Raw genomic sequence first — 18,886 nt, 5'->3', positions numbered from 1 at the left:
GTCAGTCATGTTACACATGTTTAACAAAAGTTTAACATTTCCCATATAAGTCCCCCATTACTAATGTGCAATACCCTACTTCTACCCACCATCCATTGATAGCTGGGTCATCTGAAGTTCTGATTCTTTGGAAAATATAATACAAGTGGGATAATGCTAGTGTTAAAAAGATGGGTTTTTACAGCAGGATGTGGCTTTGAATCATTAAAAATATTGCACAATTTCTCAGATGGGATCCAGCCAGATCTCCTCCTACCATTAATTATTGGGCTCAGTTTATGTTCCATCTGCAGTGCCTATTCAATGGGTTGTCTATTCCACTGGATTGTCTATCCCATTGCATATGATAATCTGGGCTATACAGATTCCTCATCAATTTTATTTTTCTTGTATGTATGTGGATTTCATTGAGAAGACTTGATGTTATACTGGGGCTTGTTGTCAATGGCATAATGCTACCTATAAATAGGAGCATCTGGAGAAGCTCTCGATCCCCAGAAGAGGGATTCTCTTCCATTTGAAATTGATGCATGACATCCTCCAAGACACTGATGACCACTTTTTGCAGTATATATCTCCCTTGTTGGATAATGTTCTTAATACTGATAATCAATGGTTGATTTAACAGAATTATTTCTATAATTCTATATGCCATGGGACTTTAAAAAAATAATCTTAACATAGATATGGCACATTATTTTAGCATAACCTTTCAAGCAGAGGTATCAATTATGTGGTCCACAGAGTCTGAGCTAGATTAAAATGTAATTGGAAAATATTTAACAAAATGAACAAAAATACAGTAAAATATAGATAATTTTACATTTTAAACTTAAGTTAATGTACAGGCCACAAGGATCCTTCTGTACAGATTAGTGACTCCTGTTTCTATTTGAGTTTAATGTCACTGATTTAAAACTTCTTTTTACTCTGCCAAATCATTTTTTTCTCTATCCAGTAATTAACAACTAATATAATACAATGGATTATTATATTCCCTACATCTTCCAATCAACTATGTAAATGTGAAGATAAAGAAAGACTTTATAGGGGAAGATATATGATAAAATATGATAAAATTTGGTACTTGTATGGCTGTGATAAATGAGGCACACAAATATACTATTGGTGGACCTGTAAATTGTCTCCACCTTTTTTGGTAAACAATATAAAATTTTAAAATGAGAATGATTTGGCCCAGTGAGGTACACTATTAGAAATACATTCAAAGGAAGTTAATAATGGAAAATGATTTATTTCTTTTTTCCCTCCTTTTAGTAATATTTTATTTTTTTTCAAGTACATGTAAAGATAGTTTTCAACATCAAAAAAAAAAGGTTTTTTTGTGAGACCTTGAGTTTTTTTCTCCCTTCTTCTGTTCCCCCCTCCCCAAGAGTATAAGCAATCTGATATAGGATATTTTATGTATGATAAAATGATTTATTTCTGCAAAAATATTTCTTAAAGCATCACTAGATATATGTCATGATATGAACAATCTATCAGTCAATATGAATTTAGTAAGAGGCAACATGGCAGAGTGTAGAGAGAACCAGCTCCCTTTATTGTTAGGAAGATTTAGGTTTAGGTCCTTTCTTTGACATGTACTATAGCTATGTAATCCCCACAACTTAACTACAATAATCTATGTATTTAACTACTTTGTGCTGAGAGAATCAGTATGGAGCAGGCAGACTTTCTCAGGTGATATTTAACAATGTACTACATTATTGTTTTTTCATAATTAACTGGAAGATGTAAAGAATATAAAATCCCATTGGACTAATTGTTTGTGACCATGAAAAAATATTCAGTTTAGTAGAACAGAGTGTCATTCAAATCGTTGAGATGGCATATCCCTTGGAGGATTGAATATATTTATTCTGTGAATATTTATATATGTACATTTTGTTTCCCTCAATAAGATATAATCTCCTTGAAGGTAAGGATTATTTCATTTTTGTCTTTGTATTTTCATTGCTTGGCATGTAATAAATAGGTGCTTAATATATGCTTTTGATTGATTGATTGAACAGTTACCTATCTGCATTGGTAGAGATCTTTCCTCACCTGGAATTATGCACACTAATGAAATCAAAGGCCTGAATAAAGATATATACTATGCACAGTTAATAATGACTGATAGTTATATAGCATTTGAAAGCATGCGGTATACTTTAACCTACCTTTTCATTTGAGTCTCATGACAACCTTGAGAAGTAAACAACCTAAGATGGGAATTATTCTCATTTTTCAGTTAATATTCAGAGAGATAAAATATTTTATGGCTTATTAGTCCAATAGTGACGGAGTAGGATTCAAATCCATTTCTTTGTGACTTGAAGTCTACTTTTATATCCACTATTCTATGTTACTTTTTTTTTTTTTGCTGTTGCAATTGAGGTTAAGTGACTTGCCCAGGGTCATCATGTTACTTTTTAAAAAAAAAAATTATAGCTTTTTATTGGCAAAACATATGCATGGGTAATTTTTCAACATTGACCCTTACAAAAACTTCTGTTCCAACTTTTCCCCTCCTTCCCTCCACCCCCTTCCTTAGATGGCAGGTAGTCCCATACATGTTAAATATTGTAAAGAATATGTTAAATATAATATATGTATACATATTTATACAGTTATCTTGTTGCACAATCATGTTACTTTTTAAAAAGAAATATGCAAGCCTTATAGAAAGTAACATAGAGTGAATACAACAGATCCCAAAGACCAATGTGCCTGCTCATTGTAATAAGTAAAAACTTTTAAGGAAGTCTAATTCTCTATTCACTTTGCTACATTGACTTTTATATTAAATTTGTATTGGTTGATTAATTGATTATTCATCTCATGGTGTAGTGACACTATATGATATTAATATGCCATAATACCTAATGAGAGATATAAAGGGTCCTCTATACTATTCATGCCCTTATCAGGCCACATCTAGTATATTGTGTTCAGGTTTAGGATCCACATCTTTGAAAGGCTAGACCTTGATCGTGATGGTGAGAAAACTAGAAGACTTGCCAACTGAAGATCAACTGAGGGGAATGGAGAAGCTTAGCCTGGAGAAAAGAATTCTTGGGGTTGGGAAGGATGAGGTGACATGATAGCTCTATGGGAGGTAAATTAGGTTAACTTCCTTGGCTCCAGAGGGTGGTATCAATGGGTAGAAGTTGCAGAAAAATTGAGTTAATTTGAACTCAATGTAGGGAAAACTTTCTGAGTAATAGGAGCTTAACCTAAAAGTAGAATGTGCTTCTTCAAGAGGTAGGAGGTACCTTTTCTTTGAAGGTCTTTAAATAGATATCACTCGCTGGGGATATCATAAAAGTGTCATTTTGTATGGGAAAAGGTCAATGTTTCTTTCTACCAGCTATATTTGATGGGACTTCAGGTCCCTTCTTGGGACGCTCTATTGGTGAAAGCCAGCAGGTGGCACTTGAAGCTTGATCTTCCTGCTGTAGGAGCATAGCAAGTACCCAGGCAGCCCAGCCTTCTGAGCACTCCTGGGTAATATGTTTTAAATCTAGGCCAATTGATAAATTCCAACAATAGCTTAAAATACTCTGGATTTGTGTCCCCACCATTGTGAATTCTAGTCTTGCTCCCCTTCTCCCTTTTCCCCAAAGAATTCATTCAGTCAGGATATAGGCAAAATGCTTTTACTGTGGGGAAAACAGAAAATAAGGTATTATAGTGGTGCATCACAAGTGATCACGGCCTATTTGAGTTGTCCACTGACCTGACCCTGTTCTCTGTAGGTTTCTTTGCTTTTGTATAAGGAGGAAGCACAGATGTCCAGCAGGACTTTCTTAGTAGATGGGCATTACCAAGTATTCTTGATATTAAAATTACCAGGGGAGGGGAAGTCCTTTGACCATGTTCCATCTTTCCCTACTAATACATATGGCCAGTGGAAATCATCACCAGTCAAGTGAAACCCACAGTCTTATACTTTAGCCACTGGCCCTGGGAAAATAACCAAGGCTGGGAATTTCCCACATGGTTCAATTTCCTTCTTCACTTTGACTCCCAAAATGTTTTCGATATGACTGGAAGTTTGGGAATGAGTCAGCTACTTAGTACTTCCATGGACTGGTTTTGCGAAATTCTATTCTTACCCCCCCACCCTGGTTGCTCAAGTTGTTAAATGCCTGAAACCTCTCCTAGTATTATGGCTTCACTACAAGAGAACAAGTCATCTAGAAAGATTGAACTAAAGTGAACACTGCAAAAATACTGCCCTTTTAAAAGTCCTTTCAGTTACTGTGATTTTAGTGAGATCTCTGGCAGGCCAAGACTATGCCTAATACTTCAATTTGTCTTTGATATATAAAGAGCTAGAAAAATGCAGGGGGAAAAACCATATAGCTTTCATCAACTACAACAAAAATTATATCAATTTGAATACTTCAACTTGTGAATGGAAGTAATTAAAATGTAGAAAATTAAAAGACAGATTTTATAGGCGTGAAAAATTGGGTTGATGTGTTTTGGTTTGTGAAATAATATTGGAAGCTTTTTCATCCCTTTGGAATCGTCTTTTCTTTTGAGATATGTTGAAATTGAACCCTTTATCTGGCAAGTGAAGCTTTTCACAGCCTGGTTCCAGTATCCTTTACTAGGCTTATTCCACATTATTTCCCTTTATCCCCTCTACATTCCAATTAAACTGGCCTCATATATAACATCCTGTCTCCTGTATCCATGCCTTTTCATGGGCTGTCTCCCATGTCTAGGATGAATTATTTCCTTACTTTTGGACAGCTACAGTAGACAGAGTGTTGAGCCTGGAGTCAGGAAGACTTGGGTTCAAATGTGGTCTTAGACACTTAGTAGCTATGTGACCCTTGTCAAGCCATTTACTATTTGTTTACCTCAGTTTCCTCAACTGTAAAATGGGGGATAATAATGGCATCTACTTTACAAAGTTATTGTGATTATTAAATGAGATAATAATTATAAAGTGCTTAGCACAGTTCTGGACCATAGTAATAAGTTAATAAATGCTTGCTTCATTCCTTCTTTTTGCCTGGTAGAATCCTGGCTTCTTTAAGTGCTCAGCCCAAGTATCATTTCTTATATGAAGTCTTTTTAATTTCCCTGGCTAGTAGTAACCCCCATAATTGCTTTATGATAACCTTGTAGATCGTTTTGATTTATTTATAGATATATAGATTATTTCACTTGAGAGAGTGTAAACTCCTTGAGCACAGGGACTATATAATTTTTGTCTTTAAATTTACCATACCTAAGTCAGTGCTTGTCATTTAACAAATACTTTCTGATAGATTGATCCCTAAGTACCTTTAAAATTATTCAATCATCAGTTGATTTGGAATCCAATACTGATTTGGAATCAAAAGACTTGGATTTAAATCCTAGCTCTTTTCATTAACCTGTTGTCTTGGGCAAGTTGGGAAAGTCTTAATAATGATATTTGTTAATCGTTAGTTAACATTATTGATAATTACTACTACTATCAAAATATTAATCACTAATAAGCGATAATGAAAATATCTCAATGATAATGAGAGCTCTGTGGCTCATTTTACCCTCAAAAAAAAAACAAAACAAAACAGAACAGATTTATTAAAAGCTATGGAAAGAATATAAAAGGGGCTCATATCCAAGCTTTGTTAGCAAGGAAATAGAGCTTCATAAAATTTATAGTATTAACTAGTCAAGGATGTTGGTAAGGATGATCCATTGTCAGCTTTCCCCATTTTCATAATCTTCCCAAACAGTGCTAGATTCAGGTTTTCATATGTGCACATTTACAAAGTAATGTTAAAAATAAGAGATTTTAGCTATAGCTTTAAAGTTGAAAAGGATTATAGTAGCCATGTAGTTTGAACTCCTAAGAGAGTATCTACTACAACAAAGGGTCACCCGACCTTTGCTAGAAATCTTTAGTGTGGAGTAATCTATTATATCTCAAACCAGAATGCATATGAATAGTTCTTAATTTCAAGAGGACCATCTCTAGTATCCTGAAATATATCTGGCCCCTGGACTCAGATAGCACAGGAGGAGAAAGCGAAGCAGGTGACCTTGCATAGCCTCCCTCACGTAAATCCAAGTCACGTGCATGTCATGGCATCCCCTCCCTGTGTCATGGACCCCTGCTAGAATGAAGGACAAGCAGCAGCATTGTCTCTGGGATCTTTATAGCTGCAGACATCCAATATCTGTGCTGCTTGCACCTCCCATTCTTCACAGCCACCATTCCCACATGCGCTTTACTTTTCTTGTGCAAGTCCCTGTTCAGAGCTTTTGTTTACTCACATGTGTCCTTGGCTCCTCTTCAGACCAATATAACTAGAAGGAAAGGAAGAAGCAGACCCAACTTTTTTTTTTTTTTTTTTAAACAGGCTCTTTCCTGATGTTGTATTTTTATGGAATCAGTTAATAATGTTAGGCCAGGTAAGCCTGGATCTGTTGGCTATTGCTCCTGAAACCTTCTTCATGAAGCCTTTATGTTGGTTAGAGGACCACTGGTGACTTTCCCTTGCCCTGGGATAAGGAGTTCATATATAGAAATGAAACTCATGATCTTTTTTCTTCGCTCTACTCCAGAGATGCAGCTAGATTTGCATCATCGCCTTAAAGTTTACTTGCTTCTGATTTTGTACTTGATTTAATCTTATTTGAACACTAGCCTCATTTATCAGTTTAAAGCAGTTATTCCCAATTCTTATTGGTGTAGAATTGTTATACAATTGTCTCAAGAAGTCATTTATTCATTCAGTAAGCATTTATTAAATCTTACTATATATCAGATACTATGCTAAGCACTGTGGATTAAAAAAAAAAAAAAAAGATAAAACCATGGTCCCTGACTTAAGGAGCTCAAATTTTAATTGGGGAGATAATATGCAATTAATTTAATAACTAAGCTCAATGCAACTCAGTGTATAATGGAAGTATTCTCAGAGGTCTCACTTCAGTGAGTCCACCATGTAGATTATAATTCATCCCTGACTACATCTCTGGCATGACTCTTGTCTATATATCTTCCTATATTAAGTTAACCCAAGCATTTCACTCCATGTATTAGGATCTTCTTTACTTTCTTTAGTCATCATAAGGATTTCAGTGGAGCAGACATATTTTATATCAATTATCCTTGTTCTCTTCATGGAACTAGTTTATCTTTCCTTTCACTCATTCTTAGATTAAATCCTTTGCTCCATTTCTGCTTAATTTTTTATTCATGATATGTCACAGCATGCTCTCATGTAAGGATGCAAAAATTAAAGATTACTCAGTTGTGTTTGACTGTAAGTGTATGCAATTGTTATATTTCTAAAGATAGAATATGATCTGGAGTATAACTGAATCTGTGAGAAGGAGCTATAGATGAGGAGCTAGGAAACCTGGCTTCTATAATTTGGCTCATTGTTAAGTGACCAAGTTGAGAATTTTGAAAATGAAATGAACCACAGGCATCATCTTCAAACAATGGAAAGCATGTTGAATTTAGAATTGGAATAGCTGATTTCAAATCCTTTTATCTTATAGATTGAGGAATCCAGAATGTTTAGATCAGAAAAAACAAGGCTTGGGAGAGGATTTGATTGATAACTTTCTTCAAGAATTTCATAATATCATGAATTTAGAATTTTGATTAGACCTCTCTAATCCAATCCCTTCATTCTACAGATTAAGAAACTGAAATTTATGATGTTGTTATTTGATTATGGTTATACAGAAAGTGAATATAAGAGTCAGGATTTTCAAGATCTTATAATACAATAACCTAGCAATGAACCAGTGTAGTCCTTCATGCAGATAGGTTCTTTGTGATCATCTGTGACAAAATTAAACTTCAAAAAAACCCCCTAATTTCTACATGTTCTATTTTTTTTCATTTTGTAGATGTCAAGAATGAATACAAAGAAATGGAAAAGTTGTATAAAAGTCTGAGAGAAATTGCAGAGAATGCGGTGATGAGGAGAGGAATGCAAGAATTTCTTATGAAGATGTCACCTAGAAAAGTTGACTCTCCAAAAAACTCAACTCTTGTTCTTTGTGATTAGGCTGCAGGATTTAGAAATTGAGCCTGAAACAAAAGAAACATTGATTTTTGCATGCTGAAATATCAGAAGAGAATTTTTTCCAGCCTTCCAGTCAAAATATCCTTTATCCATTGGGATAATCAGGGATGTCTTTGTTCTCTGATGAACATGATTTTGTTTTGAGTCTAACTAGCCCAGATGTCCTGCATCCCTGTGAATAGGGTGCAGTTTTTAGTATCTGTTCTTTGTTCCACCTTTGACATTGGCAGATCCTTGGGGAAGGATGAGCAAACATCAGTGGAAAAAGAGGCAGGATTGTATTATATGGGGACTAGCCTGGGAATTGGGAGAACATAGTTCTGCTCCTAGCTTTGCCACTGATGCACTTAGCCAAATCATCTTAAGGGCATCCTCCGTAAACTTAAAGTACTGGGCTGATTAGCTTATCCTCAGGATTCTTTCCAGCTCTGACTTACAACTATCCCTAAATGCTTCCCTTTTCATTGCTTTGGTTTCTTCCCTTCTGCAAAGGGTGTGCCGGGTTCTGAGCTGTCTCACTAACATGGGTGAGGAGCTTGATTATAAAGTCCTTTCCCCATTCAAGCCCTAAATAAATAAACTTAGCTGTGGAAAATTGGATGACTCCTTTTACTGAGACTCTGGGAAAAAAAAATGTGTGGTCTAGTATTGTGTTAAGGGGATAGGTTTGAGGAATTGGAGATGTGAAGCTTGAAGAAGTGAAGTCTCAGGGTAGGGGATATGCTAGCCATCTTCAAGCACCTCAGGTGTGGAAGAAGGAAGAAGGTGAAACTAGGGACCACCCATTAGTGTAAGTTGCAAAGAGACGATTTCAGATTTGATGTCAGGAAAGACTTACAATTAGAATGGTCTGAAGGTAGTAAGTTTTCTACCACCAATAGTCTCTGACCAAAGCCTGGATGACAATTTGCTGGGTATCTTAGAGCCAGAATTCTTTCCTGAATATAGGCTGAGCTAATAGTTGCTAAGGTCCTTTCCAACTTTGCAATTCTGTGGGAGTTCTGAGTTGTTTTTTTTTTTTTTTTTTTTTTACTTTTATTTTACATTTTACATTTATATTTATATTTTATTTTTATTTTTTTATTTTATTTCCCCTAGATAGAGGATCTGGACAGAGGCAATGTGGTAAAATGGAAAGAATATTAGATTTGGCTCTAGAAGGACTAGATTTGGTGTCAAAAGAACCTAAATTCAAATCTTGAGTGCAGCTTGCTCCTTGACTCTGGACAAATCACTTCATCTCTATGAGTCTCAGTTTTCTCATGCGAAAAATAAGGAGTTTGGCTAAATCACGTCGAATATGTCTTCTGGTTCTAAATTTATAATTTTAAATGTACTTTGGGGGAGGTTAGAGGAAGGTAAAACTATGATTAAAATTTCTAGTAACTGATTTCAAAAAACAAAACCATACTTTTGTTTCCCTCTTTCACACAGTGTGTGGAAAAAAAACCTATGCATTTTCAAAGCTATCCTGATTTTCTGTGCTTCCTTTTAAGTTTTCTTTTATTCTCTTCTGCACTTTTTTATTTTTTTATCCTTCCCTTTCCACTCAACTCTTTATCATATACAAATATGTATATATGTGTAAAACCATGTTATACATACTTCTATTTGTTATTTCTTTCTCTGGAAGTGGACAGTATCTTCTTTCATAGGTCTATTACAGTTGATTTGAATACAATTCTCAAAATGACAGTCATTTCAGAGTTATTCTTGAAACAATATTGCTGTTACTATGTACAACATTCTCTTGGTTCTATTTGTTTCAGTCTTGATTATTTCATGCAAATCTTTCCATGCACAACCATTCTGTTAAAGTCAAATCATGCCCCAGGCTTCTACAGGCATATTTCTTGGACGTTGAAGTATAGTTACGTTCAGTCTCATGGTGGGATCTCATTATCACAGACTTCCTGTCAGCCAATGTTTTCCATATGCTTCTGAATTTGTGGTGTTCCTGCAGATGTTTGGTGGGCTGGGCTCTGAGAACATTGTTTCACACGTTTACCTGGCCTGTTCCCACCTCTACTTTCATTGATAACTCAGTGTGGGTGACGCCACTTAAAATTTACTTTTCCATAGGAATATTCTTTGGGGGAGGAAGGATAGAGAAGAGAAGAAGGGGATGCTATGTTAGAATAGCTCCCTGCAACACTGTCCTTCTCTTAAAAGTAATTACCATATTAAAAGAAGGATGCATTCTACTTATTTAAGACCACAGAACTAAAAGCATGGGGGCTTCGAGAATTTGCTTTGATAGTTTTTGTTTCTAAAAAGTCAGGAGACAGTGAAAAGGAAAAACAAAAGATGTCTAAATTGCAAAAATCACCAAAAAATGTGGTGGTGCCAAAGGAAGGGATCAAGCTTTTAATAGCCCGAACAGCTGAATTTCCCCCAAAATGATTATCACCTAATTTTTATCCATTAGCTGTGAATAAAGGCAATTTATTAATTAATATTAACTTTGATGACATCAAACAACAGACAGATGAAGAAATTGGGAAACTTTTGCCAGTAAAGACTAGTAGTTTCCACAAAAAGTTTCGCCTTCACTCAGAGCAAAGGATATTTATTTAGAAAATTGCCAAAAGATCCAGAAACCAGCTGAAGTTGATTTAGCATTCTCTTCATTTGACTCAGATTCTGATAGAGAAGATTGTGTCTCAGAAATTGTCTTGAAACAGAACCAAAGGAAAGTTTTCACAAGGGAATACTTTTGAGAGGAAGGCCCCCCAAATTTGAGATTAAGCAAGAAGACCCAGTTCCAGAAAGCATGCATGGACTCTACATATGTGGAGAAATCTCATCAGAGATGAAATTCACTATTGAGTGATCAGAAGCCTATTAGGAGCCTAATATACCCAACTCAGAAGTAATAGTTTCTTTTAGAGAGCAAAGTACAAAAAAAGCACATTTGCAGAATTCCTTAAACTGAATTAAATAAAAAAGGTAGTGGAAATTTATAGTAAGTTATCTGACCAAATGGAAGGAGGATCATCATTCCAGTTAGATATAAAAACAAAACTGTTGATAACAAAGGAAGAAAACAGCGAAAAGAAACCAACAGTTGCTGATTTTACAACAGATCATTTTAAGAACAAAGATATTTTAGAGCAACATGTACCTATCCTAAATTTGGTAGCATCTCTTCCTCAGACCAAAGAAGATATCTTAGAGGAAAATGTTCCTGCAACAAATATTGTTACAAAGGAAGAAGTCTTTCAAGGGTTGGCAGTGAAGTTGAAAAATCAAATCATCATACCAGGTTGCCTCAGCCATCCTCAGGATGAAAGTCACCTAGACACTGAGTTAAAAGGAAAATTTCAAGTTTCTCTTTGATTCAACTTAGAGTTGCTGCATTTTCTCTTCCATAAATAAAATAAATTCAACAGTGAAAAATAAAAAAAGTGGTTATTTCATTTGATCCAATCAAGGATTAGTGAGTTCTATCCCTGTAGGAGTTTTAACCAATTAGTCATTCATTTTTTGTATCTATATTTTTAATAGAATTGAATTAAAATTTAGAAAATGATAGTTTTTATTGGGATGAGAGGGTTAGAAGATTTCTACTTTTGGAAGATAATAAGAATAGAAAAAAAAAGAAAAAGAAGAAAAGAAGGTAATTCCTAGTGTCATCTAGACTCTGACTTTTGAGACACTAGTGTCCTTAACTGCTCTGAAGACTTTTTTTCTGTTCTTGTGTGTACTCAAAGAAATAATTATGTGAATCTATTCAACTTTTAATGTTGAATAAGCTAATTGATATAGTTTTAATTATGCAATAAAGCTGGAAATATAAGTAGATATCAGATTGTAAATAGCTTCAACTGTCAAACAGAGGAGAGGATTTTAGAGGTAAGAAGGAACCACAATTTACTGATCACCTCCCTGAAGTGACATGATCAGATGTGTATTTTTGGATAATTGCTTTGGAAGCTGTGTGGAGGATGGAGTAGAAAGGAAAGAGATTTGAGCAGGGAAACCAATTAGGAGATTATTGCAAAGACCCAGACAAAAGGTGACTGATGGTCAGCTTCTTTTTTCTTTTTCATTTTTTTTAAACAAAATATATTTTTATAATAGCTTTTTATTTTTCAAAATACATTCAAAGAGTTGTCAACATTCACCCTTGTAAAATCTTGTGTTCCTTATTTTTCTCCCTTTCCCCTTTCCCCCTCCCCTAGACAGGAAGTAATCAATATAAATTAAACATGTGCAATTCTTTTTTTTTAATTAAAGTTTTTTATTTATAAAGCATATGCATGGGTAATTTTTCCAACATTGACTCTTGCAAAAACTTCTGATTTTGTAGAAAGAAAAACTTTTAAAGAAAATTCTTGAAGCCCCCATGTTAAAAGTTCTATGGTCTTGAATAAGTAGAATGCATCCTTCTTTTAATATGGTAATCATTTTTAAGAGAAGCTTCTCAGGAAGCTTTCATTTTGAAAAAGGAAGACAACATATAGGAAAGAATGGTGGCCAGAGAGGGTTATTTTGGTCAAAGAATTCACAAAAATGGTTAGTAGAGGGTCTGTATCCCAAGGAAATCATAAAGGTGGGAAAAGGACCCATATATGCAAAAATATTTGTAGCAGCTCTTTTTGTGGTAGTAAAGAATTGGAAAATGAGAAGATACACATTAATTGGGCAATGGTTGAATAAGATGTGGTATATGAAGGTAATGGAATATTATTCTATGAAAAATGATGAATAAACTGATTTTAGAAAGGCCTGGAAAGATTTATATGAACTGATGCTGAGCAAAACAAGCAGAACTAGGAATACATTGTACACAATAACAGCAAGAATGTGTGATGATCAACTATGAAAGGCTTGGTTCTTCTCAGTGGTTCAGTGATCCAAAGCAGTCCCAATAGACTTTGGACAGAAAATCCCATCTGCATGCAGAAAAAGAACTATGGAGATTGAATGTAAATCAACACATACCATGTTCACTTCTTTTTTCAGTTTTTTAGTCTCTTCCATGGTTTTCCTCTTTGTACTGATTTTTCTCTCCCATGATTCATAAAGCAATATGTATTAAAATAAACAAATTGATTAAAAAAAAAAAAGAATGATGAGTAGAATTAGGGACATTAATTGGCAAGTTCTTTTCAGGAATAACACTGCTGATTTTATCAGTTTTCCCAGAACTAGAAGCGGTAAGAATAGGCACACAGTATGAATGTCTGGGGGGTGGTGTGGTGGGTCCAGATCAGGAAATATGATGAAACCTTGGCAATCCAAAGCTAGGGTCCCAGGGCAGGTACTGTGGTTGGGTGTGGGGTCTAGAGGGAGAGGATGCAGCACAGGAATATAGCATGAAGATGGTAGGGGAGCAAAAAAAAAAAATACTATTGACCAAGTAGTCTGATTTCTTGTCCAAAACATTACAATCCGTTAAAATAGTAGTATATCAAAATAGCTTTTCTTCCTTTTCTTGCCCTCATACATGACACCAAGTTAACCAACAGTCTTGGTTAGGAAGGCAAACGGAGCAGTAATTAGCATGGGATAAATGGAACTTCAGTCCAGGGCACTAATATCCACCAGGGAAACTTGCTTCTGAGTATGAAAGGATGTTTCCTCTTAAGAAACATGAATTCCAACCCCATGGTGATCTCAACTCTTATGCCTTAAGTCACAGTCCTTCAGATTCTTGTCACTATGTTGGCCCTGTTTTGGATCTGATTTTCTTTACAAAGTCTCACGACTTCTCTTGAAGTGATGGCACCCAAAGTCAGACTATCTTTTGTGCTGCCATTATTTCTAGCCTGTATTCAACTGTTCTTATTCTAATGAAAAATATTATTAGGGTCTGAACTGTCCAGGATTGGTTTTCAATGAAAATTATTTCCATTTCTTTTTGTACATGTTTTCAGAGTGGCCTAAGGGTCTAGCTGGTTTTCTAAATAGCTGCAGCAATTTAATCTGTTCTCACTCTCACCTTGTTTTTGAAATCCTGGTGGATAGAGGTGGGAGATGAAAGAAAAATAGCAACAAAAGTTCAGAGGTTTCTTAAGTGGTTAAGGAGACTAATGGATATACTTAGCCTAGTCAACAAAGTGAAGATGTTCCCTTTTGACTTTCCCCTTTCCCCTACTAAAAGTGCTGGATGTCATGTTTATCCTGAATACTAAAATTAGTTCAGATTCATCTTGTTTAGAGATCTCATTTTCTGATACAGGTTGAGGTCACTGGAGACTCAATGCAATGGGCCCTATGCTCATCACCGGAGTCACAAAGACAAAAAATAAACAAACGAACTTGCTCTCATTCTACTGGAACACGCCACTTTAAGGAACTGATAGAGTCAGTCATTTTGTTTTGGCATGATACAGACTTGTAACCACCATGCTTGATTATGTGGACATCCCCCCAAATCTCCAGTAACTTCAATTAACATCAGAAAATGAGATCTGAAACATGTTAGCAGGAGGAAAGGAGAATGCCAAAGACCAGCCAATGAAGATGGAGTGCAGCATGCAGTTCCAGGAAGGTTGGAAATAACTGGTTTAGATAGAGATTTGGTTATCAATTTTTTTTTGTTCTTTTTCCCTTTGTTTGAACTGAATATTGATATTTTGTTTTGACACAATCATCACTTTCCCACCAACATTCAACCCTCTGACAAAGCAGAATTATTATTCTTTTAAGTTAGTTTGGTAATTGTTGCCAAAGATGTATCCTTTAACTTAAAAAAAAAGTTAGTTTGGTGATTGTAGCTAGAGCTGTATCCTTCAACTTGGAATTTGTGTCCTTTCCGCCTATGTCCCTGACCTTGGCCAGTTGCCCTATCATATTGACTTTATTGTTCTAGTTGAATTACTGTATTATTGTTATCTAGGGTCTGCTTTCTTCACTCTTTATCACTCCATAGATATTTTTCTAGAAACCTCTCCCTTTCACTTAGGACCTATATTTGTAATAAACCAAGAACATGGACCCTGCGTTTTTCTTTGGAAATAATTGTGTTGCTCTCTGGTTTAGCAATAGTCTTTTATGGCAGGGCATTCTGGAAACTATCCCAAATTCTCTAGTGAAGGCTTTAAAATTTCCAGACCATAGTATTACCAGTGTATTACTTAGTGCATAAATGAGATTTGGAAAGAAATTTCAGAGATATAAGAATGGTTCATCCAAATAACAGAGAAATACGATGGCTAGCGCTGACACATTTTAACTGTTTAGCAGGATATTTTAAAATGTGAAAGGCAGTATGGGGTAATGGATAGATAGCCTCAGAGTCAAGAGGTTCCTGGTTTTCAAGGGAAGAAGTTCAAGACTCACCTCTGATTCATCCTGGCCATGGGTCCATGGCCCAGTGACAGTCACTTCTCAATGCCCCCAAGCAACTCTGCAGATTACAAACACAGTTGCTGATCTACTTTGGTAGAAGGGATTTTCTCAATGGAATGTCCTTACAATGATGAAATCACAAATCTGGGCAATTTTTAAAAAGCCACAGCAATGCCCCATTTATATAAAACATGAAACTTCTGGCAAGTTCAGCCTGCTAGACCACAATCAAGCAATCAAACGAGCATTTGTTAAGCCAGAACCTTTGCTATTCTGGTTTGGGTTGGACTAGATGGCTTCTGAGGTATCTCCAGCTCTGCATGACCCCATGGACCATACGTTGTTTGCCATTTTCTTTTCCAGTGGATTAAGGCAAGTAGAGGTTAAGATATTTGCCCATATTCACAGTGCATGTCTGAGGCCAAATTTGAACTCAGATTTTCCTGACTCTGGGTCCAATGCTCTATCCACTGAGCCACCTAGCTGCCTTATATCGGAAATAGCAAGTTAGAAAGGAATGTGGATAGACAGACAGAATCGTAGTACCAAGTAGGAAGTCGTCTCAGAGGCCATCTAGTCCTACCCAAGCCAGAGTAGGAATCCCCTTTATATTATCGTTGGCAAGTTGTGCAATCTTCACTTGAAGATCTCTCAGTGACAGGGAGTTCACTACCTTTTAGAGCAGTCACTTCTGCTCTGCTCTGATCATTAGGAAGTTTTTCTTAATGGAAAATAGAAGTTTTCTTAATAATTTAGGATTGACCTCTTTCTCTAACCTCTGTCCATTGCTCCTAATTCTTCCTTCAAGGATAATTCAGGACAATTCTAATTCCTCTCTTATAAATAGTTTGGGGCAGATAGGTGGCTCAGTGGATACTGGAGTCAGGAGGACCTGAATTCAAATTCTGCCTCAGCACTTGCTAGCTGTGTGACCCTGGGTAAGTCACTTAACCACGATAACCTCAACAACAACAGCAATAACAATCAAGATACTTAAATAATTCTTCAGATGTCTCCCCCATGTTTTTATTTTATTCTGCCAGAATCATGGGGCTAGAAGCCACTCAGTTGCTTTCTATAACATAAAGAAGCCCCCATTATAGAATCTTGCAGAAAGGGAACATCCAGTCTCTGTTTGAATAATTAAAATGAGGGGAAACTCATCAAGGCAGCCCATTTTACTGATGAATAGTTCTAATTACTAGATAGTTTTTTCTGACTTCCAGTTTAGTGTTGCCTAGAGAGAGGACTGTGGAAACTGAATGTGGTTCACAACATAGCATTTTCACTCTTTTCATTGTTGCTTGCTTGCATTTTCTTCCTTTTTTTTTTTACTGGTTTGATTTGATTTTTCTTGTGCAGCACAATAATTATATAAATATGTATGCATATATTGGATTTAACATATATTGGACTAATTGTCATCTAGGGGAGGGTGTGAGGAAGGGAGGGAAAATTGGAACACAAGGTTTTGCAAGGGCTAATGTTAAAGAATTGTCCATCCATATATTTTGAAAAATAAAAAGCTTTAATAAAAAAAAGTTTAGTGTTGCCTTTTTGCAGCTTTCATCCATTACTCATGGTTTTGACCTCTGGGATCAAATAATAAGTTGAGTTTTTCATCTGGATTCCTTAAATATAGTTATCATGTTCCCTTAAGTTTCCTCTTCTGCAGGCTAAACATCCCTGGCTCCTTTAATCAATACTTATATGGTGTCATCTTCTCTGGACTTGCTGTAGTTGACAATATTCTTCCTGTAATGTGGTATCCAGGATATACTGCAGAAATCCATGTATGTCCTGATGAGCAGAATACAAGGATAGACAGCTATCACTTGATGCTGCTAAAACAGAAGTGACAGTAGAAAGTTTGGATAGAAGAGGGACAAAATGACTATAAAGTTTAAAGTAATAGAACATTGCCATTTGGGGCCATTGAGTTCCAAGGCAAAGAATCCGTACTACTCAGTAGTCTTTGAGAGTATTACTATACAGTGGAATTTAAGAAGGCAGTGATAGCTTATAGTAAGCAGGAGTATATTTAAAAAAGAGATATATCCCAAATGTTGATTAAAAAAAACTTTTGGTACCTTTAGTGAACCCTCTTCCTTTCCTATATCACTGAAATGTGCCACCATTATATTTCAAGCTACACTTGCTCAATAATATTGCCAAGAAGTCAACCTACTCCTTCCAGAAGAGTATTCAAGTCTTTCTGATTTGTCCAGTTGAGCCCATTGATCTTCAAATGTTGGTTTCTTTGCAGCTTTTTCCTCTCTATCTGAATTGCATATATCTGTTCTGATTTCTGTTGCTTCTCTCTATAAATGATGTAATACTGTGGTCCTCCTCCATTCATTCTTCTCTAATTTCCACGCCAAAAAGGAAAACTGACCAATCCCTGAAATCTGGACAAAACTATTCATTAGATTTCACTTGAGATGAAACCACTTTAAATCTCTGCTTTAAAATCCTTGTTAAATTTTTTGTATAAAAATTGTTTATAAATGTTTTATTCTTGTAGGAACACATAAGTTTATAATGCTGGAGATGGATCTTGCTACATGACTATGATCTTCCTGTCCTGGCAACAGCTGGGATGAAAAGACAATTTTTGCCTTGTGCCCGGTGACAGAGAGAAAGGTAAGGAGAAGAGTGCTAAATTGTGACAATTGTCTTAGACCCCTATTGATAGGACCATCAAATGATACTTCTTGTTCTTGTTCTTGTTCTTCTTGTTCTTGTTCTTGTTCTTCTTGTTCTTGTTCTTGTTCTTCTCCTTCTTTAAGGTAAAGACTATAGGAAAAACAGGCTAATGAGTAAGCCTTGCCTGTTGATGGTATTGTTAAACCTCTGAAGATATTATGAAGTAAGAGGATTCAGGGTGAGTTGAAGGAAGCATCTCATTCAAACCTAAAGTATGACATCTTCTGTGGCAGTTTATGAGCTGGTTGCTAGTGTTATTTCAAAATAGAAATGGGAAAGAGAAGTAGGATTCACTTAGGACTATCCGAGAGAAATTTTTGGTTGGGAAAAGGGAAGATCTAATTAATAGAAGAGGGAGGAGAGCTCTCCTATTTTATACCCAAAATCCAATTAGGGAAAATCACCTCTGCCCTTTCTTACTATTTAGCTGAGAGAGTAACAAGGGGATGAGAGTTGGCAATAGTGATACCAAGATATTATCAGTTATAATTTTTAAAATTCTAAAAACAGCCACAGACAAAAGAACCGATAGATCCCAATGCCTTGTGACTGACCTCAGTCAGACATAAGGGAGGATGCAGTAAAGTAGGATGAAGAACATATATTGTCTAGATGTTAAGAGACTGAACTTCTCTTGCTTGCAAGGAATATACACTGAATATTTGTTCTCTACTTGTCCTTCCTCAACTAGACCTATGAGTCTCATATGCAGGAGCCAGGAAATGGTATGGGGTGATAAAGGTAGTAAAGAGAAAAGGAGTAAGAATGGTCTCACAATGTCTCCTTTTCCTCAGAAACAATGATATGATCACAGAGAC

General features: G+C 35.8%; 1 protein-coding gene and 1 pseudogene across 2 annotated transcripts in view; both read left to right on the top strand.

The window, feature by feature from the left end:
• The window catches only part of NUGGC (nuclear GTPase, germinal center associated), an 86,887-nt gene extending 78,239 nt beyond the window's left edge, over nt 1-8,648 (top strand). The window contains exon 19 of one of the 2 annotated variants that reach the window (XM_012539787.3): nt 7,885-8,648. In XM_012539787.3, coding sequence (XP_012395241.1) covers nt 7,885-8,045 — 161 coding nt within the window. In that variant the 3' untranslated portion in view covers nt 8,046-8,648. The remainder of the gene's footprint in view (nt 1-7,884) is intronic. The other variant, XM_023494578.2, reaches the window with a different exon arrangement.
• A 1,602-nt stretch (nt 8,649-10,250) lies between these two features.
• Nucleotides 10,251-12,137, top strand: LOC111718596 (annotated as a pseudogene).
• Nucleotides 12,138-18,886: the final 6,749 nt, after the last annotated feature.

Source organism: Sarcophilus harrisii, chromosome 2 (assembly GCF_902635505.1).
Source record: "Sarcophilus harrisii chromosome 2, mSarHar1.11, whole genome shotgun sequence".
Taxonomy (NCBI): Eukaryota; Metazoa; Chordata; class Mammalia; order Dasyuromorphia; family Dasyuridae; genus Sarcophilus; species Sarcophilus harrisii.
Note: the sequence above shows the minus strand (reverse complement) of the source record. Positions and strands in the feature narration are given on the sequence as shown.